Source organism: Mobula hypostoma, chromosome 3 (genome assembly GCF_963921235.1).
Source record: "Mobula hypostoma chromosome 3, sMobHyp1.1, whole genome shotgun sequence".
NCBI lineage: Eukaryota > Metazoa > Chordata > Chondrichthyes > Myliobatiformes > Myliobatidae > Mobula > Mobula hypostoma.
Window position 1 is genome coordinate 178,794,621 of NC_086099.1, and position 26,792 is coordinate 178,821,412.

At 41.8% G+C, this 26,792-nt stretch overlaps 1 protein-coding gene across 3 annotated transcripts in view; it reads left to right on the forward strand.

Annotated features, from left to right (window-relative positions):
• Positions 1-23,717: 23,717 nt before the first annotated feature.
• pter (phosphotriesterase related) overlaps positions 23,718-26,792 on the forward strand; it is a 50,763-nt gene continuing 47,688 nt past the window's right edge. For 2 of the 3 annotated variants that reach the window (XM_063044175.1, XM_063044177.1), the window contains exons 1-2: positions 23,718-23,827; positions 24,245-24,698. In XM_063044175.1, coding sequence (XP_062900245.1) covers positions 24,267-24,698 — 432 coding nt within the window. In that variant the 5' untranslated portion in view covers positions 23,718-23,827; positions 24,245-24,266. The remainder of the gene's footprint in view (positions 23,828-24,244; positions 24,699-26,792) is intronic. The other variant, XM_063044176.1, reaches the window with a different exon arrangement.

Consider the following 26,792-nt stretch of genomic DNA (forward strand, 5'->3'; position numbering starts at 1 on the left):
TATACCAGACCAATACAAGTTTAAAGGCAAAACATGCAGAAAATATAAAACAGTAAGACACATATAAGGAGTATGTCAGGCAGACGAAAATAAATGGACTGCACAGGGAAGAGAAAAAGATAAAAGTTCAAGTTGCAGTTTCAAAAGGAGCACTAGTGTGCATCCTGTAAATGACAAATCTGATAATGATGAGAATGATACAGGACTGAGTAGCCTTGACATTTACAATGTGAAAACCAACAAGAGAAAAGCGACACACACAAAATGCTGGAGGAGGATCTATGGAAAAGAGTAAACAGTAAATTCACACATGACTGTGAGTTCCACGATGTGGATGAACTGTAATGAATTGGACCAGAGAACAACTGTCTTGCCTAAATTTGGTGGTAGCAACTTCTGGTGGAAAGGTGAGTTGGTTATTGACATCCACCAGCATTTTCCAGTCACAGGCCATGTTCATCTGTCCTGTTTCTGGCTTAAGAGGGAGATTAGTTGGTCTTTTCCTACCCTTTTGGATGAATGCTGGTGTCAGAGTGTTGATTATTCTAGGGGGCAAGGAGTTGGTTGCTACCCTCTTGGTCCTGATTGCTGCTGCCAGACTTTTTGAGACCTTGTGAGGTCAAATGTATCTGCCTTGTGTGAGGCTGGCTTTCTAGCTTTCCAGGATATGCTTGAGCATTGCCAGAATCAGGTACAGGGCACAATTTGGGTCCTCACTGAACCACTGGTGGAGGTTTTTGTGAGGGAAGCACATCATATGTAGCTCTGATGAGAAAGCTAACTCTGTTTGCTTTCATCTCCCGTATGTCCTTCCAGCTGATTTTCCTCCTCTCCATGCTTTCCTACCGCCCCCATTGTTCCTGTTTAGTTAGGGAGACAGCCTTCTGTTTGCCTGTTCTTGTTGCCGCACTTCATCGACAACCATCTTCTTCCACTCTGGAATTGTGGCCTTCTGCCAGGTGAGTCCTCCTGCTGCCAGACCAAAGCTACTCCTGCCTTGTTAGACTTGCCCCACAGTGACTCTATGCCTAAGGGCTGCTGTTTCTTGCTGCAGTACATCAGCTGGGGTCTATTTCCACCCAGTTAATAAGGTCTGTGCTGTGTTACTGATGGTCTTCCCACGAACGTCTTTGAGTGTCATCTGTAGACGCACCTTAAGAACACTTGAATTCCTCTGTAAGGCCAATGAAAGGTACTTCATGGACTCCTTTACCATAGGGACTGATGCTACTGATACACCTTGTGACACTGACACCTTGTACACCTTGGGCCACTTCTTTACCTGATGGTTCATTCGAGCGTCTTCACAGTTGTTAGTGGGATCTCATAGACCGTGAGTTGGGTAGGAATCCAAACTGTAAGCACCTGAGCTTCAGGCACATGGTCTCATTGATGTTACCAGGCTGTTGGTGATGTGTTGCATTAGTTACTGCACCTGCTCTTTTTCCGTGAGGCTGGCATTGTACCATCTACCCAGGCTTTTGACAGGCTCTTCAGACACTATTGGAATTAGGTCATCACTGATGAAGAACTTTATGTCCTTCAGTATTCCCTTGACTATGGAGATGCCTCATGTCTTACTGGGTTTGATTTTTATTCTGGCCCACCCGATGTTTTCCTGCAGGTTTCCAAGCAGTTACTTGGTGCATGCTGCAGTAGTGGTTAGTGTTGGTATATCATCCATGTACGCCCTAATAGGGGGAAGACGAAGTCCAGCACTTGTTCTTTCACTGCCTACTCCCATCTTGAAGCCCTGATAATGACCTCCATGGCCATTGTGAAGGCTGGGTGTGATATAGTGTAACCAGCCATGATGCCTACTTCCAGTCTCTGCCATGTTGTAGTAAAACCTGCTTTTGTGTCAGTGTTAAATGAAAATGCCACACCAAAGTTTTACAAAGCCCATCCAGTTCCTTATATCATCACATAAAGGCTGAACAAATTTTTTCCAAGATTGAGTGGAACTCATGGCAAATGCCAGTGGTCTCAGTAGATATGAAGCATGGGCTTGGGAGGATCTGTGGTGATTTTAAGGTCACCATCAACCCATTACTGAAAGTAGATCAATACCCTCTGCACAGAATAAAGGATATATTTTCAAGTTTTTCTGGAGGGAAAAACCTCAACAAAGTAGTCTTAGCTGAAGCCTACATACATTGAGATGAAAGAAGAGTCCAAAGTGTTTCTCAACATAATCACTCACAAAGGGCTCAATCGCAATAATAGGCTTATTTCTGAGTAGCATCTGCCCTTGCACTCTGGCAGAAATCTATGGACCAGGTGCTGCAAGGCTGCCCAGCCATTCAGTGTTACCTGGATGACATCATAATTACCTGTGAAAATGATAAGGAACATCTCAACAATCTGAAGACAGTGTTAAAAAGATTAGAAGATTCTGGGCTCAAAGCACAAAGCAACAAGTGTGAATTCTTTAAACCAAGCATCACTTACCGTGGTCACACCATTGATGTGCAAGATTTCACAAGTGAGTTGAAAAATTCAAGCAGTGTTGGATGCCTTGAGGCAAAGGATGTATCATAGTTGCGATCTTTTTCTAGGATTCGTCAATTACTATATCAGGTTCCTGCCAAACCAGACTACTAGCTCAACCTCTTGAACTCATTACTACAGATTGGGAAGAAATGGCAATGGACATAGCAGTGTGATGTGGCCTTCCAAAAGGTAAAGGGAATGGTGCTGTCAGGCACTGAACTCATACATTATCATCCACATCGTCCAGAGAAGCTTGCCTGTAACACGTACCTTACAGTATTGGTGTAGTCATGTAACAAGTGAAGAGTGATGGAAATGAACACCTCATAGCCTTTGCATCATGTTCCCTGACTGCTGCAGAGAAAACTTACACACAGATTGACAGAGAGGCCTTGGCTCTGGTTTAGGATATAAAGTTTTTCAGCCTGTACTTGTATGAGGGAGACCATACACCACTAGTGTCTACTTTCGATCCACAGAAGGGTGTTCCACTAACAGCAGATCAAATGCAGAGTTGTGCTCTGTGTAGTGGAGGACACAATTATAAGATCAAGCCCAAGAGGACAATTAATCATGGAAAGAGGCGGTACAGAAGCCTGAAGACACACACACACTGATTCAGGAACAACTTCTTCCCTTCTGCCTTCCAATGTCTAAATGAACATTGAACCCATGAACATGAACTTGCTTATTTTTATATTATTTCTATTTTTGCACTATTTTTTATTTCACTATGTAATATACGTACATATATATATACACATACACACACTTACCGTAATTAACTTACTGATTTATATTTTTCTCTATTATCATGTATTACATTGCACTGCTGCCACTAAGTTAACAAATTTCACGATGCTTGCCAGTGCTATTCAACCTGATTCTGATTCTCATTCCTGTTCTCTAATGCAAAATGAAAGTGTCCCTTTTCCAACAGAGGAAAAGCAGAAAGGATCCCACATTGTCTCGGGTCTACATGGCAACCCAAAATGGCTCAAATGTGCAGCAGATATCCCAGTACCCTGATTTTTACCAGTGCCGGGATGAACTTGCCCTTGATGGAGGTTGCCTCAGGTGGGGATTGAGTGTGGTTGTACCATACAAGCTGAGAGCTAACGTGTTGGAAAAGCTACATACTGGTCATCTAGGCATGGTCAAAATGAAAGAGTTGACTTGAAGCTATGCCTGGTGGCCTGGGATAGCTATTGAGTCTTCTATCACTATGGCTTTGCCTGTCTTCACCCTTCCCTGCTGAGCCTCAGAGCCAGCCACAACACAGCAGGCCTATCTTCTGCTGCTACACTCTGATAGCTCAGCCCCTCGCCAGTTGCAGAAATAACACCTCACTTCTTGGAAATCAGGCAAATTCATGATGATTGGCAATCCCAAGAACATCAATGGAACAGTAGTGGGGTGTTAGTGGAGTGTCAACATCACAAATTGTGCTATTTAGTCACCCTCCTGGATGACATAGCTACAGTTTCTGTTGAAATTGCTATATGCTACAAATTGGTCTAAGTGACATGTTCATCTTTTACTCTTTCCAGTGTTTTTATATTAAAACTGGAATAATTTCTGGGTTTACAGCTGACTGATTCAGAGTTTGAACAGGAGTTTTTAATGTCTATTAGCAGTCCAAATGATACCAGGCAACCAATAACAGTAACGCAATATATTTACTCTAGAATACATTGCATATGTGACGCAAGTATAAATATTACATGCCTTCGTGGTATTGAAATGTACAAATGTATATAATTGCACTTTTTCTCCTGTTCAGTATGCCTGTCTCATTATAAATATTTTTTGCTCCATCTTCAACAAAGGATTAGTTCACCATGCAGATATTGCATTTACTTCTCTTCAAAGCCTTGCTTCTTTATCTCTTGGTTGTTTTACAACAAAAATCATGACATACAGTATTTTTCTCTTGCTCTCTTTTCTTATAATAGGCTGCAACTCTTCAAATTACTCATTGATTTTCCCATATGCGTTTCCAATGTGCAAAGTCATGAATAGATTGGAATTCGCCATAATCTGGTTCTGATTGATTCAAGACAAAATATCCACCCTCATCACCAAGACCTTATATATCTCCCCTCTGATTATAAATCAAGCATTTGTTGCTCCTGGGAACCCATGGCCAAAATTTAATGTTTTATTCTTATCGTTTGAGTCCTATGATTGTTGCTTGTGAATTGTCAGTCTAGCTGCCTTGTGTTATATGAAAAGGAAAGGAGCAATACTTTGCGACAGAAATAGGATGAAATTCATGTACAGAGGTGCTGCTCCTTGTCACTCATGGAATTTATCCACAGCTTATTGCAAGAAGTATATTTTTGTGCTGGTGTTCAAGCCCTAGAGAGAGGCCGATTTATGCAAGGACCTTTTCTCACAGGAATTGTTAACATTAAGTAACCAGTTTTACGGGTGACGTGGATGATTTTATTCAGAATTGTGTTTTGATTTGATGTTGTTTATAATAGCCATAATGAAAATAGAAAATAATGTCTAACAACTGCTTAAATTAATTATATTAACAATTTGAAATAGCTTAGGAATATTTATTAATTTTGGACAGCTTTCTTTAAAAGGAAAAGAGCAATTTGATAAACTACTTTGCAATGATTGCTGCTTGCTAACTGGAGACAAATTTTACCTATCAGCGAACTTTAGATTGTTTGATATTTAACTAACGACATGTCTGTGTTCAGCAGAGAAAGAATTCAAGCCAACCAAGATATCTACAAAGGTAATCATATTAATTTGGTGCTATTAAAGCACTGTGCTATGACTTGTGGTGCTAGAGATGTATGCTAGGCATACAGTCTGGACTTCCGTACAGACTCTCCCATCCTATCACCGTGACTTCAGCAGAATGTCAATAAAGCCTCCAAAGAAGCAGCTCTGGGGAAATTCACTCTCAGAGCTTTGAATTACATGGACATATTGGCTTCACAGTAAATGTGATATGTTCATAAGTTACACGATAATGCGTATGTTTTATTGAAAACTCATCTATTTGCAGTCATCAAACATAAGCAACCTTTCAGTCCCATGATGATTCGCTGAAATGCCCACTGGTGTACCAGTCAGCTAAACAGAAGACACGAGCTTCCTCTGACACCCAAAACAGAATTCTGATCACAGACAAAAATTTTCCCTGGGGATCTCTAGTGATGAATTTACGTCAAACCATTCAAAAGCATTTTATACTGTATACTTTATTGTTGCCAAACAATTGATACTAGAACGTACAATCATCACACCGATATTTGATTCTGCGCTTCCCACTCCCTGAATTACAAATAATAAATATTAAAAATATTAAAAATAGTAAAAATTAGTACATATTAAAGATTTAAATTATAAATCATAAATAGAAAATAGAAAAAATGGAAAGTAAGGTAGTGCAAAAAAAAACGAGAGACAAGTCCAGATATTTGGAGGGTACGGACCAGATCCGGGTCAGGATCCATTCAACAGTCTTATCACAGTTGGAAAGAAGCTGTTCCCAAATCTGGCTGTACGAGTCTTCAAGCTCCTAAGCCTTCTCCTGGAGGGAAGAGGGACAAAAAGTGTGTTGGCTGGGTGGGTCGTGTCCTTGATTATCCTGTCAGCACTGCTCCGACAGCCTGCGGTGTAAAGTGAGTCCAAGGACAGAAGATTGGTTTGTGTGATGTGCTGCGCTGCGTTTACAATCTTCGGCAGCTTCTTTCAATCTTGAACAGGACAACTTCCATATCAGGTTGTGATGTACCCTGGAAGAATGCTTTCTACAGTGCATCTATAAAAATTAGTGAGGGTTTTAGGGGACAGGACAAATTTCTTTAGTTTTCTCAGAAAGTAAAGGCGCTGGTGGGCCTTCTTGGCAGTGAACTCCGCTTGGTTGGAGCAAGTCAGGTCATTTGTGATATTGACTCCGAGGAACTTAAAGCTTTTGACCTGTTCCACTTGCGCACCACCGATGTAAATTGGGTCGTGCGGTCCACTACTCCTTCTGAGGTCAACAACCAATTCCTTCATCTTGCTGACGTTGAGGGATAGGTTATTGTCTTCGCACCATGCCACCAGGTTCTTAATTTCCGCTCTGTACTCAAACTCGTCATTACCTGAGATACGGCATTTCCATTCCGTTCAATTTCAAAATCTTCAATAGTAAATTTATTATCAAAGCAGATTTATGTGAGGGATAATAACTGTTCCTGAACCTGTTATGAAGGTCCTGAAACTAGTGTACCTCTTTCCTGATGGCAGTAGTGAGAAGAGAGAGTGTGTGAGCTCTCCATATAGATGTGCTCAGTGGTAATCAATGGTGGGGAGGGCTTTACCTGTAATGGACTGGACCGTATCCACTACATTTTTTAGGCTTTGCCATTCAAGAGTATTGGTGTGATGTAACCAGTCGATGTACTCTGCACCCTACATCTATAGAATTTTGTCAAGGTTTTTTCACAAACTTCTAAGAAGGTTCATGCCATTTTTTCTTTGTAACAACACATGTGCTGGACCCAGAACAGATCTTCCGAAGTAATAACACTGAGGAATTTAAAACTGCTGACCCTCTCCACCTCCAATTTCTAGATCAGGACTGGCTTATGGTCCTCCAGCTGCCTCCTCCTATAGTGAATAATCAACTCCTTGGTCTTGTAGTATTGACTGAGGTGATATTGTTGTGTTACCATTTTTTGCTGATGGTGATTGTGGAGGAGATGCTGTTGTCAATCCAAACTAACTTAGGGAAAAGAATCATTGACTGTGCTTAGTTTAAAATAATTTTAATACAGCATTATGCTAATTGTAGACTGTAAACACTGTCATTAGCATGTTCTTTCTCTGCATGAACTTAGGCACAATAAATTAAGACAAACAACTATAAGGCAGGTGAATTATCTTCCACCCAGCTGTAACAATTATTACTGACTTGCTTATCCTTGCTGAGTGTGGATTTTAACACATAGCTGATGAATTGCAGGAAATTGCACATAAAATCAAATATATTGGATATATTAGCAATTTCTTCATTAATTCAGTTCTATGAAATTACATGTTCTGCTATTTTAATGACAGTGTTAAGCTTTGGGAATACTGGATTAATTCTCACATTGAATTTAGCATATGGTGATGTTTTTGCCATTACCAGAGGAAAGGTGCAAGGACAGAAAATTCATCAGACAGCCATAAATGAACTGGAGAGCAAGGCTTTTAAAGTTAGAGATCACTGGTAAATGTTTTAGTTGAATTATCTAACACTAACGCCCACCCAAATATCATTAAACCACCATCTTAAACATACCATCAACTGCCATGACAATCAGTTATTATATTCTCCAGATGGTTGCCCTTGAGCTCTAGATGCCTGTGAGTTATGCAGAGTAAAACTCCAGGATAGAGCCATGGAGTCATAGAAAAGTACAGCCCAGAAAGAGGCCATTTGGCCCAACTAGTCCATGCTGAACCATTTAAACTGCCTACTCCCATCTGCACCAGGATCATAGTCCTCCCTGGCCTTACCATCCATTAACCTATCCAAACTTCTTTTAAACATTGAAATCAAACTTGTATGCACCACTTGAATGGCAACTCATTTCATGCTCTCACTATTTTGTGAGTCAAGAAGTTTCCCTTCATGGTCCTCTTAAACTTTTCATCCTTAACCCATAGTTGTAGTCCCACCCAATAACTAATTGCTTGAAGATTCTAATGGCTTGGTATTGGGTTTGTCATTAGGTCTCTAAGTCCTTGTTATTTATGGATCCACGTACTTATAAGGGAGTGTACATCAGGCTTGCAGATAGAGCTGGGATTCAGAGTGTGGACATGATAAATACCAACTGAAACTCAATCTGTTCTGTTTCCTCTGCTCTCTTAACACTCACTGTGGCTCAGTCTCCTGCTCCCTTTAAACTTACCGGTTTCACTTGTTAATACCACTGTGTTATGTGCCACAAAAGAGAAGTAAAAATGTGCTGGGGTAATGTGACCAGCAACTGGTAGTCCAGAAAATTTGTTTGTCCAGTATCATCAAAGTCCCACGGTGACAGATTACCTGAGTCTCACTGTAATGGTGACCAAAAGAAGCATCAATATACTACATAGAACACAAACCCATTTTAAAATGACTCATTTGAAAATAATAAAAGAGCAAAGCAAATCTAAAGACAAATGTCTGCAATCTACCATAATCTGATGTTTCGATGAAGTGTGTATCTTGGCAGCTGTAGTATGAGAGGTGGAAAGGTGCTAATTTGGCCTGGCAAAGAACTCCATCCTGGAAGGTCCCTATACAACTGTTGATAAACTTGGGCAATCTGACCCCGGATGGAGAAACTAGCTGCTGGAACCTTCTTCTCTAATGGCCCTCTGCACTGATTCTACCGCTCTGCCCCAGAACAGTGTGCAGGAGACATAATGAATTTTAGATTTTTCTACTTGTGCGCTCTGAAGCCATGAATATGGCCTTGTTAACAGCATATCGTATTATGGGGTCTGCTTAGCAACTAGATTTTCAAACTGCGTATGGCTGTATTGCTAAGGGGAGGTGAAAAAAATCTTTAAAAAGGTAGGCATAGAACATCATTTTTATTCATTGTTTATCATTTGGAGAGTGATAATGCACCAAACTGTTTAGTTGCAAGTAGTCTTCCCTTAAAAGTACCATGGATCATTAGACATGATGAGCTAAAAGCTCAGAGATTCAGTCCCCTGGTTATGAATCAGATAGGTACACACACAGTCTCAGCACCCAACTGTTAATCATGCATACACATCCCCATCTAGTTCATGTAGTAAGGGACACCTGCAGTCCTGCTGGGTTGGAAGTTCCAGACTTTGAACAGTGATGATTATAAAAACAGTGATGCTTTCCTTTGGCAGTTGGCATGTGATTTGGAAACATGACATGATGGTATTGTCATGCACCTAGTGCCTTTAACCTTTTAAGTGATGCAAGTGGTGGACTTGAGAGGTACTTCCAAACTTTATACTTTATACTTATACATTATACTTTATTGTCGCCAAACAATTGATACTAGAACATACAATCATCACAGCGATATTTGATTCTGCGCTTCCCACTCACTGGATTACAAATATTAAATATTAAAAATATTAAAAATAGTAAAAACCTGTGAATATTAAAAATTAAATTATAAATCATAAATAGAAAATAGAAAAAGGAAAGTAAGGTAGTGCAAAAATACCAAGAGGCAGGTCCGGATATTTGGAGTGTACAGCCCAGATCTGGGTCAGGATTTGTTCAGCAGTCTTACCATAGTTGGAAAGAAGCTGTTCCCAAATCTGGCCGTACGAGTCTTCAAGCTCCTGAGCCTTCTCCCGGAAGGAAGAGGGATGAAAAGTGTGTTGGCTGGGTGGGTCGTGTCCTTGATTATCCTGGCAGCACTGCTCCCACAGTGTGCTGTGTAAAGTGAGTCCACGGACGGAAGATTGGTTTGTGTGATGTACTGCGCCGCGTTCACGATCTTCTGCAGTTTCTTTTGGTCTTGGACAGAACAACTTCCATACCAGGTTGTGATGCACCCTAGAAGAATGCTTTCTATAGTGCATCTATAAAAATTAGTGAGGGTTTTAGGGGACAGGCCAAATTTCTTTAGTTTTCTCAGGAAGTAAAGGCGCTGTTGGGCCTTCTTGGCAGTAGACTCTGCTTGGTTGGACCAAGTCAGGTCATTTGTGATATTGACCCCGAGGAACTTAAAGCTTTTGACCTGTTTCACTTGCTCACCACTGATATAAATTGGGTCGTGCAGTCCACTACTCCTTCTGAAGTCAACAACCAATTCCCTTGTCTTGCTGATGTTGAGGAATAGGTTATTGTCGTCGCACCATGCCACCAGGTTCTTAATTTCCTCTCTGTACTCAAACTCATCATTACCTGAGATACGGCCTACAATTGTTGTGTCATCAGCAAACTTATATATTGAGTTTGACGGAAACTTGGCTACACAATCATGGGTGTACAGTGAGTAAAGCAGGGGGCTGAGTACACAGCCTTGTGGGGCACTGGTGCTCAGAGTGATTGTAGAGGAGAGCTTGTCCCCTATTTTTACAGCCTGGGTCCTGTCTGTGAGGAAGTTGAAGATCCAGCTGCAGATCTGAGTGCCAAGGCCCAGGTTCCGGAGCTTAGGAATCAGTTTATTTGGAATGATGGTATTAAAGGCAGAGCTATAGTCAATGAAAAGGAGCCTTACGTATGCGTCTTTATTCTCCAGGTGTTCTAAGGAGGAATGTAGGGCCAGAGAGATGGCATCTGCCATTGACCTGTTGCTCTGGTAGGCGAATTGCAAAGCATCGAGGCTGACCGGTACGCTGTGGTTGATGTGTGCCATAACCAATCTCTCGAAGCGCTTCATAGCAATTGATGTCAGAGCCACAGGTTGATAGTCATTCAGGCATGACACCTTGCTCTTCTTTGGCACTGGGATTATCATTGCCTTCTACATGTCATTTAGTGATGCTGATAGACACTATAGACACAGTACACTGGTAGCATAAAGAACTGTGATTAGGCAAATTAAACAGGCTACCTTGTTTTCACTTTGGGTTGTTTTTTTTTGTAGATCCTGCATCTGGGCAAATGGAGAGTATTCAATCTCAGTGACAATATCTTGCCAAGACTCCAGGAAGGTTGCAGGCAAGCCACTCATCAAGGAATATTTGGTCTCCGACTAGCTTTAATGGCCATGGCGATTTTGTGGTTTGTTTTGGAAATTTATATGTATTAATAGTAGTGCATTTTATGACAATAATGTCACAGAATGTTAAAATAAGCTTAATGAGAGTTTCTCTCTAATTAATGCCCAGCACATGTGGGTAAGAATCTTTCATATCATTAAGTATTTATTGCAGGGATCTTGCTGTGTAGATTGCTTTATTATCTGAGGACCTGAACATAATCAGCACTAAGCAGTCCCACCTGGCATGATGACAGATGGAATTTCACTGCTAATGTTAGTTGAATCTAGAACACTGCTTTGAGGAATTCTGAAAGCGTATATAACTCAATTGCATCAACCAGAACAGTTTTCTTTGTATCAAGAAATATTCCAGTTGCTGGTGAATTTCCTCACTCATCATTACTGATTTTAATTTCAATAGGACTAGAGAATGATATAACATTCTTATTATGCCACACTGTGTCTCGGTAGTGTTCAGAGCTTATGTGGCTTCTAGTCAAGAATGGATCATGGTTCTGGAGTTGGCCCATAGCTGGAAGACTATCAGTGACTGAGGGGAGTCTATACATCTGCCAGCCAGCAATTCCAGATCTGGAGATGAGATATCTTTCTTCCCAAACATATTTAGAATTCTTGAAATGCTGTGTCCTTGAGGAGTTCACATTCTATATATAAAATGAAGAAGAAACCAGGGGAATTTAAACTGATGACTTGAAGTGGCTGGAACAAATGCTTCCATGTGTGTGAGCACTTTGATTGAGCAATTTGCTCAGTAAAATACTTCCAATTAGTATCACTGAGGTCTATAAATTTCCAATGGCCTCTACTCTGCAGAGCTATATCTTCCTTTGTTAGAATGTTTTGCTTCAAAACAGTATGTTACAAGGTAAGCATTGAAAGAGAAGTGAGTTTGACAGTGGGATTTTCAGTTGCTACCTGCAGCAGATGTATATGTTCCTCTGTAATCCAACATAATAAACCAGAATACAATTCCTATTACTCTAAGAAATGAATTGTGATTTCAATGAAATTGAAACAGACAAGAACTATTCAAAGCCTATGGCAAATTTTCCTTGAGGTAATGGGGAATTTCCCTTGTAGAGTTATAGGTTGGTTGTTCGGGTACATAATGTAGCATTGTTTCTATTAGTCATTGCTTATGCTTCTGCTGGAATAAATCTGAAAGGACAATTTTACCAACCACAAAAATTAGCCTAGCCTTTCCATGTTACATAAGTATTGTTCAGTCTGGAATAAATCTCTTTCCATAAGTAATAATGTTGCCCAAGTTGGTGATTATTTTCTGTCTATGTATCGGGTTGAATTATTGTTACCACGACAGCATTGCTCAGTTAATACATTTATTTCCAATTGCCTAGTCTTCATTTTAATAGATGTGTTAATATGCTTAACTCATACTTCAGTTTTACTCATTTGCCTGTTTACATAGACTGTTTCAATAAGACAGGTTTGATTTAAAATTTATTGTGTAATAAAGCTATTTGTATGGGGTTTAGAGTAATGGAGAATAAGACTTCAATTTCATCAGCTTTGAGTTCCATGATACCCACTGACAGCGGGCTTTCACATTTTTGAAGTAATCATAATCATGATTGTGACTGTGCAGTGAGAATTAAACGCTGCAAGTGGAACAGTGATGCATTCAACGTTAATCCAAGAAATACGACTTGTTAGCTTTGGATCTCAGTCTGCATATAATGAGTAAATTTATTTATTTATTATTTAGCAATCAGGCACAAAATAGGCCCTTTTAGCCCTTCGAGCCATGCCACGTCAGCAGCCACACCACCCCCCCGGCGCGACAAACTCGTTTAACTCTAACCTAATAACGGAAAAATTTACAATGACCAATTAACCTAACCAGTACATCTTTGGACCATGGGAGGAAACTGGAGGACCCGATGAAAACCCACACATCCCACAAGCAGGATATACAGAGACTCCTTACAGGACAACACGGGAATTGAACTCCAAATTTCAGAACGCCCCACGCTGTGATAGTGTTGCACTAACTGCTACGTTGGCATGGCATAGGTAACTTCTTCAATTTGCCATCATTCATTTAAAATAAATCTTAGTTCATTAATTTTCACTTTTTTTGCATAATGTGATACTAATGTTATGAAGAAACAGTTCTTTAATTAGAACACATGGAACCCAGAATTCACCAATCAGCATTGTACAAAACTGTCATAAGAAACAGGAATTAGAAATAGAGTATTTTTTTGAATCTACAATTAAAGTAGATTATCAAAATGTTGTGACAGTAATTATTTAAAAATATGATTTTATTTATGAAATGGTCATCCGCAGCTTTCCCTGATGCTTGCAATTGTGCTGAATCATCAGAAGCCAGAAAATAAGTCATATTAGTTTATTTAGAAAATTCTAACCTATTAATTAACCATTTTTCAACAGATCTGCATTTATATATCTATGAGGAAGCTTCGTCAATGTTAACCATTATCTACTATGGATAAACTTACTTATCCAAGTAATGAAGTTTCTTTCGGCCTTCAAAGATCCTGAAATGCCAGAAATGGCTGTGTTGCCAATAAAAAGGGATTATGAGAAATAGCCAGCTGGTGACGAGCGTAGAAAAGTAATCTTGTCATCCTGTGTGGAATACTCATACTAAACCACATCTTTCTCCTTTCATTAATTTAACCAAAAAATGACTATAATACATTGTAACAACACTGGAATCTCTAATGTATAATTAATGAATTTTTATTACAGCACTTAAATATTACCCACTCTTCAAAAAAGAGAATAAAAGCATCACAATTTTGAAGGAAAATAAAAGATGCCTTGGGCCTATCAAGGTCCCAAATGATGAGGCTTTATCATATTCCACAGCTGCAGTCAAATTGAAAAATGATCATTTTACTTCAGGTACTTCAGTAGTAATGAAAGAATGATTCTTCCAGTGATACTTCCTACTTGAGAGCATGAACTTGTAATCATCAATGGTGTTAGGGATTGTTGGGCATGGGACTTCTTTCAGGAATTATGGCACGCAAGTAGCAATAAGTTAATATAAATGAGAACAAGCCTTCAGTCTAACACAAGATGAGCTGCCTGAGTACACAGTATGATCTGAAGAGAGCTATTGAGGTTGTCTTGATTGCCCAGAAAGACAAATATAAAGGCAAATAGGAGATTATTGCGCAAAATTAGGGCACACGGTATTGCGGACAGAGTACTGACATGGATTGAAAATTGATTGGCTGACAGAAAACAAAGAGTAGTGATTAATGGGTCCCTTTCAGAATGGCAGGCGGTGACCAGTGGGGTACCGCAGGGTTCAGTGCTGGGACCGCAGCTGTTTACAATATATATTAATGATTTAGATGAGGGAATTAAAAGTAACATTAGCAAATTTGTCGAGTACACAAAGCTGGGTGGCAGTGTGAAATGTGAGGAGGATGTTATGAGAATGCAGGGTGATTTGGACAGGCTGGGTGAGTGGGCAGATGCAGTTTAATGTGGATAAATGTGAGGTTATCCATTTTGGTGGCAAGAACAGGAAGGCAGATTATTATCTAAATGGAGTCAAGTTCGGAAAAGGGGCAATACAATGAGATCTAGGTGTTCTTGTACATCAGTCACTGAATGCAAACATGCAAGTACAGCAGGCAGTGAAGAAAGCTAATGGCATGCTGACCTTCATAACAAGGGGAATTGAGTATAGGAGCAAAGAGGTCCTACTGCAGCTGTACAGGGCCCTGGTGAGACCACACCTGGAGTACTGTGTGTAGTTTTGGTCTCCAAATTTCAGGAAGGACATTCTTGCTATTGAGGGAGTGCAGCATAGGTTCACAAGGTTAATTCCCGGGATGGCGGGACTGTCATATGTCGAAAGATTGGAGCGACTGGGCTTGTATACTCTGGAATTTAGAAGGCTAAGAGGGGATCTTATTGAAACATATAAGATTATTAAGGGATTGGACATGCTGGAGGCAGGAAGTATGTTCCCGCTGATGGGTGAGTCCAGAACCAGAGGCCACAGTTTAAGAATAAGAGGTAGGCCATTTAGAACGGAGTTGAGGAAAAACTTTTTCACCCTGAGAGTGGTGGATATATGGAATGCTCTGCCCCAGAAGGCTGTGGAGGCCAAGTCTCTGGATGCTTTCAAGAAAGAGGTGGATAGAGCTCTTAAAGATAGCAGAATCAGAGGTTATGGGGATAAGGCAGGAACTGGATACTGATTGTGGATGATCAGCCATGATCACAGTGAATGACAGTGCTGGCTCGAAGGGCCGAATGGCCTACTCCTGCACCTATTGTCTATTCAGAGGGGTTCCTGTCAGTTGAGATGTGCTCCCATTTTAAGTATGCAATTTTGCAGAGCGATACCCTACATACTTCTATTTTAAGGATGTAATGTTGAAACTTTATAAAGCACTAGTGACAAGGATGTAATGTTGAGACTTTATAAAGCACTGGTGAGGCCTCGCTTGGAGTATTGTGAGCAGGTTTGGGCCTTTTATCTTAGAAAGGATGTGCTGCAACTGGAGAAGGTTTAAAGGAGGCTCACGAAAATGATTCCAGGCTTGAATGGCTTGTCATATGAAGAGAGTTTGATGGCTCTGGGCCTGTATTCACTAGAATTCAGAAGAATGAGGGTGACCTCATTGAAACCTATTGAATGATGAAAGGTGTTCATAGTGTGGATATGGGGAGGATGTTTCCTATGGTGGGAGAGTCTAAGACATGAGGACGCAGCCTCAGAATAGAGCAGCATCCTTTTTGAATGGAGATGAGGAGGAATTTCTTTAGCTAGAGAGTAGTGAATCTGTGGAATTCTTTGCCACAGGCAGCTGTGGAGGCCAAGTCTTTTTGTATATTTAAAGTAGAGATTGATAGATTCTTGATTGGTCAGGGCATGAAGGGATACAGGAGATTGGGGCTGAGAGAAAAATTGGAAAAAAGGCCTGATTCTGCTCCTATATCTTATAGTCTATGTTATAGTCTTAAGAGATTGTCTCTGTCTCTGAAAAAATGTCATACTGAATAATGACCTGTTTATAACAAAAGCTCCATTTTCTGTATAATTCATTCACAGTCACAGCCAATGGGTATAACCTGGTGGAACAGGAGGAGGTGGTAAGGTATATGACCCACCAGGTACTGCTACATCCTAATTGACTGTATGGGTAGTGGAGGGCCAATGCAAAAGAAAGGTTTTGATCAGCAAAGGTTACGGAACTTAGTGTGCACTGTGACCCACAAGGATTCAAAGAGACAATTGATGAGGCAATACTAGTGGTCGAGAATATCACCTATACACTCAATCATCATCTTAAAACGGCCCATCAGGCAATCAGAAGCAACATCTCAGGAATCGACCAATTGCTATATATGCTTGTTGTACATCAGCCAGCTCTTTTCACGCACAAAGACATATAAAAATGAAATAATCCTGTGCCTGTGCAAGTGCTTTTTTCTGTGTGCCATGGATCTCTAAACTTTGCAAACTGAGGTCTGCCCAACGTTGAGTCTGGTTCAGAAATATTCTGGGTTCTGGTGTGATTAGCTGAGATCTCCAGCCAGGCATGTTATCTTAAGCCGTGAAGTCCTGTATCTATGCATCCCGCTGCAAAATGGACTTGAGGAAGAATCTCCTTTACTATAGCAGATCAAAGGGTGTGAATTAAAAAGTGGAAAATACAATTTAACATTGGTCGGATAAGCTTTCAAAAAATTCGCTGCTCTGAAGCATAGATTTTAAAATTTGTAAGTGTGCAGCAATATCCCGCTTTTACTGTGTATCTGAAAAATTAGGATAAAATTTAAGAGGGATCAGGCAAAATGTTTTAGATAATCCAGAATAGAGTTAATCTTCTGTGGCTCAAAAGAATTTTGAGAAGATAAAGGAATAAGTGAGAAGTGGAATTCACATTCATCTGAAGTGAAATGTAAATGAGGAGCTCGGAAATTCAGGAAGTTACACATTTTAAAAAAATCTTAAATGGAAATAGACTTTGGAAGAGCAAGGGAATTGTGGTTCAAGTTCAGAGATTATTAAAATATATCAATAACAGCATCTCAGATTGATAAAACAATATTTAATTGAATTTAAGATTGTATCGAGCATATGAATATGATGTTCGGTTAAAAACACGATTCCTATTAGTGTGCTATGTGCAGTATTGTACTCTAAACAATAAGGGTTCTATTGAAGCATTAGAAAGAGTACAATGTAAATTTGTTAGAATTCTGCCTGACAAGAGGAAACACAAATACAAAAAAAAATTGACATAAGTTTTTTTAAGTGAAACTGAAATGTTTAAAGTTATGAAAAGATAATGTAATAGGAACAGAAAAAGATAAAGAACAGCAACAGAAGTTGATTTTTTTTTGTGGCTGGGAGATGACAGACTATAAAGGGAAGAATTTAAGCCTTGGTTACTTAGAACAGAACTTATTTGCAAATTGAACCCTGTCTCCAAGTTTGAAGTCCACTGCAGAATAAATTCTGCTCTGTGTTTAAAGTTGACACCAAGAAATAAGAATTTATATCAAAAGGTGTGACATTCATTTTAAAATTTGGCATTTGAAGCAGAAATTAGTCAATATTTAAGAACAGAAGAAATTGGAGCAGTTATGGTCACATGGGTATGCCCTGTTATTCATTTTGAATATGTCTGATCTGAGCTCAGCTTTACTTTCCTACAATTGCCTTATAACCCCTGCCCCTCTACAGGCTATAACTCCATCTCCCTTTCTCAATATATATTCAGTGACTCAGCCACCACAACTTTCTGGGATGGAGAATTCTGTCAGGAAATGTGGAGGAGGCTTGAGCCAAAAACTGGAGACGATTCAGCAGTGACCAATAACTTTAATAATAGACCACAAGACAAGAAACCATGAGGAGACACTGAACAAGAACAGAACAGAACCTGAGCACAATGGGCAACGAGGTAACCTTCAGGTAGGGAGAGTGAAGGCTAGAAGCAACAGGTTGAGACCAACTGGTTCGATGAGTGAACAAGGACTATGGATGAGTAATGATGGTAATAGGCTGCAGGTGATGAGTCTGGAATGGGGGTCAGGTGACTCCTACTAGCTGGGTGCAGGAAGGGAGGTGCCTGCATGTGAAGGCTGGGAAGTATCATTGGGAGCAGACCTAACAGGACCCACCCCAATGGCTAATCCCTGACGGCCCAGGGTGATCCAGATGACTTCAGTGGAACTCATCAATGAGTGAAGGATCGAAGATGTAACTGGATGACACCCAAGACCTCTCTTCCAGACCATACCCTTCCCACTGACCAGGTACTTCACTTATCAGTCAGAGTGACGTGAATCCATCAACCGGCAAACGACCTACACTGGACCACCTTCCACCACCCTAGTTTCCAGAGCTTCAGGCTTAGGAAGGGTGAGTGGTCCATAGACAAATGGCTTGAGGCAGGGCATGTGTGAGCCTGAAAAATAGTGGCAGCTAGAGATGGAAAGTGACCGGATTGATGTGAATGGGTATCCTGAAGGGAGCAACTAACTGGTGAGCAGGGGCAGATCCTGGGTGGACAGCCAGACACATTCCCCAAGCCGGAGTAGTCTTGCTGGTCACCATCGGCGGTTGTCCTGGTGACTGCAGATGCAGTTGGTAGCTCTGTGTCTTTCTCCAAGCATTTCGGTGGTGGCAAACCAAGGCGCTGGTGGACAGGACCTCAACCATTGGCTCCTCCTTGGGGAACGAAGAGGGTTGGTAGCCAGGAAGCACTTCAAACAGTGACAGATCCATGGCAGAGGAGGTGTGTAGATTGTGGGACCATTCAGTCCAGAGAAAATACTTCCTCCGTGTGGTAGAGTTAGGAGTGGTGAAGCATCATGGGTATTTATCCACTTGTTGAGTGCATTCTTCTGACTGAACATTGACCTGCAGATGATAGGCGGATGACAAACTCACTGAGGTGCGGAGGTGGGAGCAGAAAGTTTGCCAGAAGAGGAAGATGTATTGTGAGCCCCGATCCAACACAATGTCCTGAGGGAAGCCATGGAGACAAACTACATGCTGGAGAACCAGGTGTGCCTTCTCAGCGGCTGATGGAAGCTCGGTGAGGGGGGGTTCATGAAGTGGGCCACCTTGGGGAATTGGTCCACCGCTGTCAGAATCACCATGGCCCAATTGCAAGGTGGCAAATCCATGGTGATGTGTTGGGCCAACAGATCCAGTGTTGCAGAAAATCCAGAGTCTGTCGTGTGCTTGGATGGCAAAATAGGGGTGAGCAGTGGGACCAATGGAGGGCGTGCATAGCCATCGGCACATACATGTGGTGTTGGCCAGAGCAGACTTGTGCTATAGGGCCTGTCAGATCTGGTTTCCAAGATCACGGGTGAGGATCTAAAAAGATGGAACCATGTGTTAAGGATTGGTCTCTGTTTTAGCTGGGTCGAACTGTCGTGACAAGGCATCCGCCTTTGCGTTTTTGGAACTCGGTTGGTAGGAGATGGAGAAGTTGAATTGCTCAGAGAAGAGGGTCCAGTGAACCTAATGTCAGTTGAGTTGGTGTGTCTGTTGTATAGCTATGAGGGTCTGTCAGCGGTCCAGATCAGGAAGAGTTTGATGGTTCCCATCAGCCAGTATTTCCATTCCTCCAAGACCCGTTTGATAGCAGATAGCTCTCTCTCCTCTGATCCATAATGCCACTTGGTAGGTTTGAACTTCTGTGAGAAGGTGGCACAGGGGCGTGCCTTCCCATCCATCCTCGCTGAGAGAGGAAGGCCCTGTCGCCTACGTCAAATGCGTCCACCTCAACCACATGAGGTCTGGTCTAGTTCGGATGATGGAGAATGGGAGTGGTGGTGATGTGTCTCTTGAGATCTTCGAAAGTGTGGTCCGCTACAGTGGACCAGGCAGTGCCTGAGGTAGGTGACTTGGTGAGGGAGGTGAGAGGAGCAGTGATTTGACTATAGTTTCTGATGAAAGAGTGGTAGAATTTGGCAAAGCCCAAGAAGAGTTGTAACTGTATGAGGGTGTGTGGTCGGGGACACTCAATGATGGCGCATATTATCTCTGGGTCCATGGTTGTGCCTTGGGGAGAAAGGATGTAACCCAAGAAGGAAATGACTGGGGTGTGGAACTCGAATTTTTCTAACTTGCAGTATTGCTGGCTTTTGAGGAAATGCCGAAGGACTGAACGGACATGACAGCCATCTTCCACTCATTCCCTTGCTGGATGCAGATCAGGTTGTAAATGCTCCATAGATCCAGTTTGGTGAAACCTGGGCCTTGTGTGTTTCAAATGCACTGTCCATCAAGGGGTGAGGGCATCAGTTCTTAATGGTGATTCTGTTGAGTCCATGGTACTCAATGCAGGAATGAAGAACTCCATTTATCTTTTTGACAAAGGAAAATCCTGCACTGGCTGGGGACTGGATAGGTGAATGAAGCTGTGCTGTGGTGCTTCAGCAATGTGGCTTGGACCTGAGGAGGCGAGAGGGAGAACAGACAGCCTTTTGGAGGGGTGGTGCCTGGGAGAAGGTCAATCACGTGGTCTGGGAGGTGGCAGGTTGCTGGCATCCCTTTTACTGAAGTTGATGACTAATGCTGTGACTAACTCCTGGGGGAGTTTGATGAGGTTGAGGGTTTCCTCAGTCTCCACAGATTTACAGCACGAAGTTAACTGAGGTTGCAAGTGGGCAGTCTGACAGGTGGGTCCCCAGCTCAGCAGTGTACTGATGACCAGGCAAAGGGAGAGTTGTGAGTGGAGAACCAGGGGTAACCCAGATGAGAGGAGATACGATGTGAAGTAATGGAATGGACTTGCGGCGCTCTCCACGGCTCATGTGCATAGGCCATGTGCACCTTCTGACTAAGGGACCCTAGGAGACATCTGTAAATAACCACGATGCTGAAGGGGCGAGAGATAGATTCAGTAGGGAGTCCAAGCCCAATACATAGAATCCAATCCAGAAAGTTGCCTGCTGTGTCAGAATCCCCCAGAGCATCCTGTGCATGTAGACCCTACGGAGTCTAGAGGAAGGCAGAGAGAGTGAGGCAGCCTATGGTGCTGGGAGATTTTGCCAGATAGAAGGCCCTCCTTTCCACCTAGAGATGCCATTTGATGCATTGCTGGTTGGCTGTTCCACAATAGGCACATGAGTTGTTTCTTCACCAATGCTCGCATTCTTGGAGGATTAAGGGAGCTGTCCCTAATGGCGTGGGTTCTGTATGCGTTGATTTTGGGGCGTTTGCAACCTGAACTGGTTCAGGGAACAGAACTAGGGATCCGGGTGATGACTGGGAGGTTTGTTTCATAAGCCACTTGTCAATACGGAGAGCCAGACTGATGAGGCATTCAAGGTCGATGTATATCTCCTGGGTAGACAACTCATCTTTCAAGTACTCTGAGAGGCTGTGATGGTAATGGATGAACAGCCGCTTCTGCATTCTGGCTGCACTCAGCCATGAGGGTACTGAATTCCAGTGTAATTAGTACAGAGCATGAATCATAGAATCATAGAAGTCAACAATACATTACAGGCCCTTCGGCCCACAATGTTGTGCCGACCTTGTAACCTACTCTAGAAACCGCCCAGAATTACCCTACTGCATAGCCCTGTATGACGCAGGTGAATTATCAAACCTGCTGCCTCCCTTCCACTTCTCAAGTGGTCGAAAACCTGGTGCATCTCAGCAGTGGAATCCTCGTATCTATTGCAAATGGTGATTTTGTTGTCCCATTTAGCAGCAGCCCAGATCGAGGCTTCCCCAGTCAAAAGAGATAAGGAAGGTGATCTTGGCCTGGTCCACAGAATACAGGGACGACTGGAGCTTAAAGAGTAAGAAGCACTGGGACAGGAAGTCGTGGCATTGAGCTGGAGATCCACTGAACCTTTGGGCACAGGAATCTGGGTCTCAGAGGCACAAAGTGAGCTGGTGACGAGCTGCTGTGCCGAAGCAGAGAGTTGGAAGACATTGGCAAGCCGATGGTCATTTGTTTCCTGCTGCTTCTGAATCGTGTGCTCACGTCAGCAGCTGATTTCCTTCAGGTGAGCATACCCTGCTGGGTCAATCAGTGTGACATTCATCCTGTTAGGAAATGTGGAAAAACAGGGCAGCAGAGATGATGCAGCAGTGAACGACACCTTTGAGGAGAGACTGCTAAATAGCAAGCCATGTGGGGGCACTAAACAAGAGAGAGCAGAACCTAAACACAACTGGCAATGAGGTAAACTTTAGGTACGAAGAGTGAACGCTAGGAGCAAGTGGTTGAAACCAGCTGGTTTAATGAGTGAAAATGAACTGTGGATGAAAAGTGGCTTTCAATAGGCTGCAGGTGATGAGTCTGGAATGAGTGCCAAGTGAATCCTATTAGCTTGGTGCAGTCTGGGAGGTGTCAGTGGGCACAGGCCTGACAAATTTCAAAGATTCATGACTTTTTGAGGAAGAAATTTTTCATAACTATTTTAAACGTGATTCCTTGTCTGCAACTGAGTTCCTGGGATCGAGATGACACCTTGAGGGAAACTGACGATATCCTTCCAAGTCAAGTCAGTGTGTTGCTTCAAGGGAAACTTCCATGCTTTGTCCTTCCAGCTAGTAGAGGTCAAGGGTTTCTATGATTGTATATATTTTAACCTCTCAATGGGCTCACTATGGAAGGAAAGGAATTGTTGAGGAAAGGACCTGATATTGCAGCGTTTAATTCAAAACCATCAACAATTCCAGTATCTCCTCAAATGCCGCTCAACACACTGAGTTGGACCATAAGTCACAGGAGTGGAAATAGACCATTCAGCCCATCGAGTTAGCTCTGCAAATTGTTTGCTGCTTGGTTGTGAAACCAAGGTGAATGCCGTACATCTCTAATTCCATGGGAAAATTGTGAAGAGAAAGGAAGTGGTTGATTCAAGGTAAATTTTATTATCAGAGTACATGTATGTCACCACCTACAACCCTAAGGTACATTTTCCTGCGGGCTAACTCAGCAAATGATTCTAACAGATGCTGTCTGAATGTTGAGTATTTTCCAGTAAGTGGCCATCACAGATCTATTTACCAGGAAGATCTGTGTCCACTGAAATTGTTGGCCATCCTTCAGGGACCCTTGTCCTGTTTCTGCAACTTAAGACTATCCAACCTTCCTAATTCTACTGAGGTGTCTTTGACCTGGAAATTGTTTCTCTTTCGTCTTTTTTTTTGAGAATTTACTGCCTTCGTTTCCAGCATATGCAGTACTTCCATTTTTAGGAAAATTACCTTGTTTGAACAGTAATTTGCAAGACACAAAGCCCAAGAACAGAGAAGGAAAATCCCAAAAGCGGAATACCCCAGGTGCCGCAAATCTCAAATACAGATAAAGAGTAAGGGTATACTCGGGACTTTAAGCAGCATCTGCAAAGCGGGAACTCGAATTAACGTTTGAAATCGATGACTTTCTGTCACAACTCGGCCATTGGAGATCCGTTCACAACATTTCAGCGGGATTACGTTAATCCCCAAAGTAGAAGGGAAAACTCGCGAGAGCAAACGTGGCGCCGATTGGCGAAGTGCGGATCCGCGAGCGCTTGACAGACGGTCGGCACCGCGATACCCGGAACTGGAGATTGACAGACAGGCTGGACGGGAGCTCCCGGGACCTCGAGCTGGTCAGGGGCAGGTAAATCGAGATCTAAACTGTGCTACCGTGTTCCGACGGCAATGTTTCGTTACTTAGCAGGTGAAAGTGCAAGTTAAACACGAGTGAACATGTTCTGCCGGACTAAAATAAATAAATTGCTGATTTTTGCCTCCCTCTCTAGAAAGTTGATGCTATATGGAACAGCTATAAATAGTTTATAATACGTTTTATGACGTATCTTTAATCTGTTGCGTTCAAAGAGTGCTAAAAACTAGCCACTCCGGTTTGACATTGCATTACATTCTAGCCTTACGATGATTTCAGGCTATCCTTTGACGTTGCGAACTCATTTTAACTGCCCCCTTTTTTAAAAAATTCAGCTCTAGTTAAATCACAGAGGAATAGCAAGGTCGTGGGATTGCAAGCAAACAACGCCTAATCGATTGCTGTTGCTAGTTTTCAGGTACATTGCAAGAAGATGCCAGGGTTAAGTGGGAAAGTTCAGACTGTGCTGGGTCTGATCGATCCTAGCCAGTTGGGTCGCACCCTGACTCACGAGCATTTGGCCTTGTCTTTTGCGGTTTGCTACTTTCCACCACTCCCTGGTCAAGAAGAGTACTCGGAAATGCCGATATCCATGAATAACTTGTATTGGCTCAAACAGAACCCGTACAGTCACAAAAGTAATCTCATATTGAACGAGGAACCTGAAGTGGTGAAAGAGGAGCTGTTGCATTTTAAGAAGATGGGTGGTGGAACCATTGTGGAAAACACAACGACGGGGATTTGCAGAGATGTGAAAACTCTCCGGCGCCTTTCTCAGGAAACTGGTGTCCATGTCATTTCGGGGGCAGGATTCTACGTGGGTGAAACTCACTCGCCTGAAACACGGAGCATGACCGTGGAAAAAGTAAGTGCACATAGCTGGTGTACAGTCGGGTCTTTGAACAGAAATGACAATATTGTGATGGATAGCTTTGTTCTTTCAATTAATGTAACTGTTGTAGCCCTGTCAATGGGAAGCTTAGGAGATATTTGGAAGACTACCATAACAATTCCAAATAAAGTGCTATATGGCTTTGGGGCACAGAACAGGAAAATGGCCCTTCGCTCTCCCAATAACTGAAATCCAAAGTTCGAAGTAAATTTGTTATCAGAGTACATGTCACCGTATACTGCCGATATTCGATTTCTTGCAGGCATTCACAGTAGATAGAAATAAGCACAATAGGATCAATTAAAAACTACACACAAAGACTGTCAAATAACCAACGGGCAAAAGAAGACAAACACAAAAGATATTTAGCACAAAACGCTGAAGATATTGAGAAGACGAGTTGTAGAGTCCCTGGCGGTGGAATCAGTCCAGTGTTGAGGGGAGCCGAGTTCTGGGTCCTGATGGCTGAAGGGTAATAACTGCTCCTGAATCTGATGGTGCGGGATCCAAGGCTCCTGTACCATCTTCCTGGTGGCAGCAGCAAGAGGAGAGCGTGGCCTGGATAGTAGGTATCTCTGATGATGGATACTGACCCATTTGCCTCTATATTCTCGTCCCATTTGATCAGCGGTATGTTTTACTCAACTGATTTGTTTGCTAACAATTCAGTTTTGTTTCAAATCTACGACAGATAGATAGAAATAGAATCTTAGTGTTCCTGGGAAATGGGGTTATGTATCGTACCAGTTCTGTCCTCCTCTATTGTTCACCCAGTTATGCACCAGTTTACCTTCTGCAATATGTGGGTCAGTAACAGTCAGATGCAGGTCTTGCAGGCCTATCCAAACCAACTGTGAAAAGCATTCCAACCTAAACTAAATGGATGACACATTTCCCAGAAATAGATGACATATCATCAGACAAGTAAACCTGTGCCGATTTTCGATTATCCTTAACACTAGCCAGCAATTTCTGCAGTACAGACTAAAAATGTTTTGATTGCAGAAATCTACAACCAGTTGGCATTTAACAAATGAAAATTAATTTCATGAAACTCCAAGCATTGGAAGCAACATGAAATCAAATGCAAAATGGTGGAAACACTCAACACATCCAGCTGATCTGTAGCAGGTGAAACAAGTTAATAGTAATTCTGCCCTTCCTTTCCACTTGTGCTGTCTGGCCTGAGTCTTTCCAACATTTTCTATATATTATATTGGTATTTAGTAAAATATCAAATTCTAAGTTAGTAAATAGAGGCAATTAGGATGAAGGGAATGATCATAATTTGTAGTTAAGGTATAAATATCAGTTGTGTTTTCGAACTGAAGAGAAAGGATCCTCCAGTGATTTTAAAGTTGAAACCATTACTGGATATATAAAAACACACTGGGCTTGGGTATTAGAATATGTGTGTGGGAGTGGGAAGGACAAATAGATGGCAGAAGCAATTAATTGTAGGTAACCAAAAAATCAGGGACAAACAAGATAAAAAAGCAGCATAATATTATTACTCAGAGAACTGCTAGAGTGAAATAGTTTCACTGTATTTGAAAGTTTCAAAATAAGTTGATAGCACAGTTAAGAAAATGTATGGGAAACTGCTTGAATACAAAATCAAGAAAGCCATGTTAAACTGAACATTACGGGTCAAGTTTCAGCTGACGTTTTGAACAATTTTGGGCTTCTTTCTTCCAAAACAATATTGAACCCAGGGATGATGGTCTTCAGCTATGCCGAGAGATTGGAGAAGAATTTTACGGAAATTTGGTGAGAAATCCAAATGGACAATTCTTTCGAAGAACCAACACATTTAAGATGGGCAAAAATTGGTTCATTTTCTGCTGTAAGGTTCTATAACTTAACTTCCGTTGATTCGGGGAAAAATACCAAATGTAGTGACATTAAGCGACAAATCATAGCTCTAAAATAATAACATTCTCTTTCTGTGGTATAATGCCCTTGTCCTTTTTCTTAAAAAAATTCATGTTGTCCTGATTTCCTTTCAGATAGAAGGCAGCCTTACAGCCCACTCAGTTAATGCCAGATTACAGAGGAATCACATTT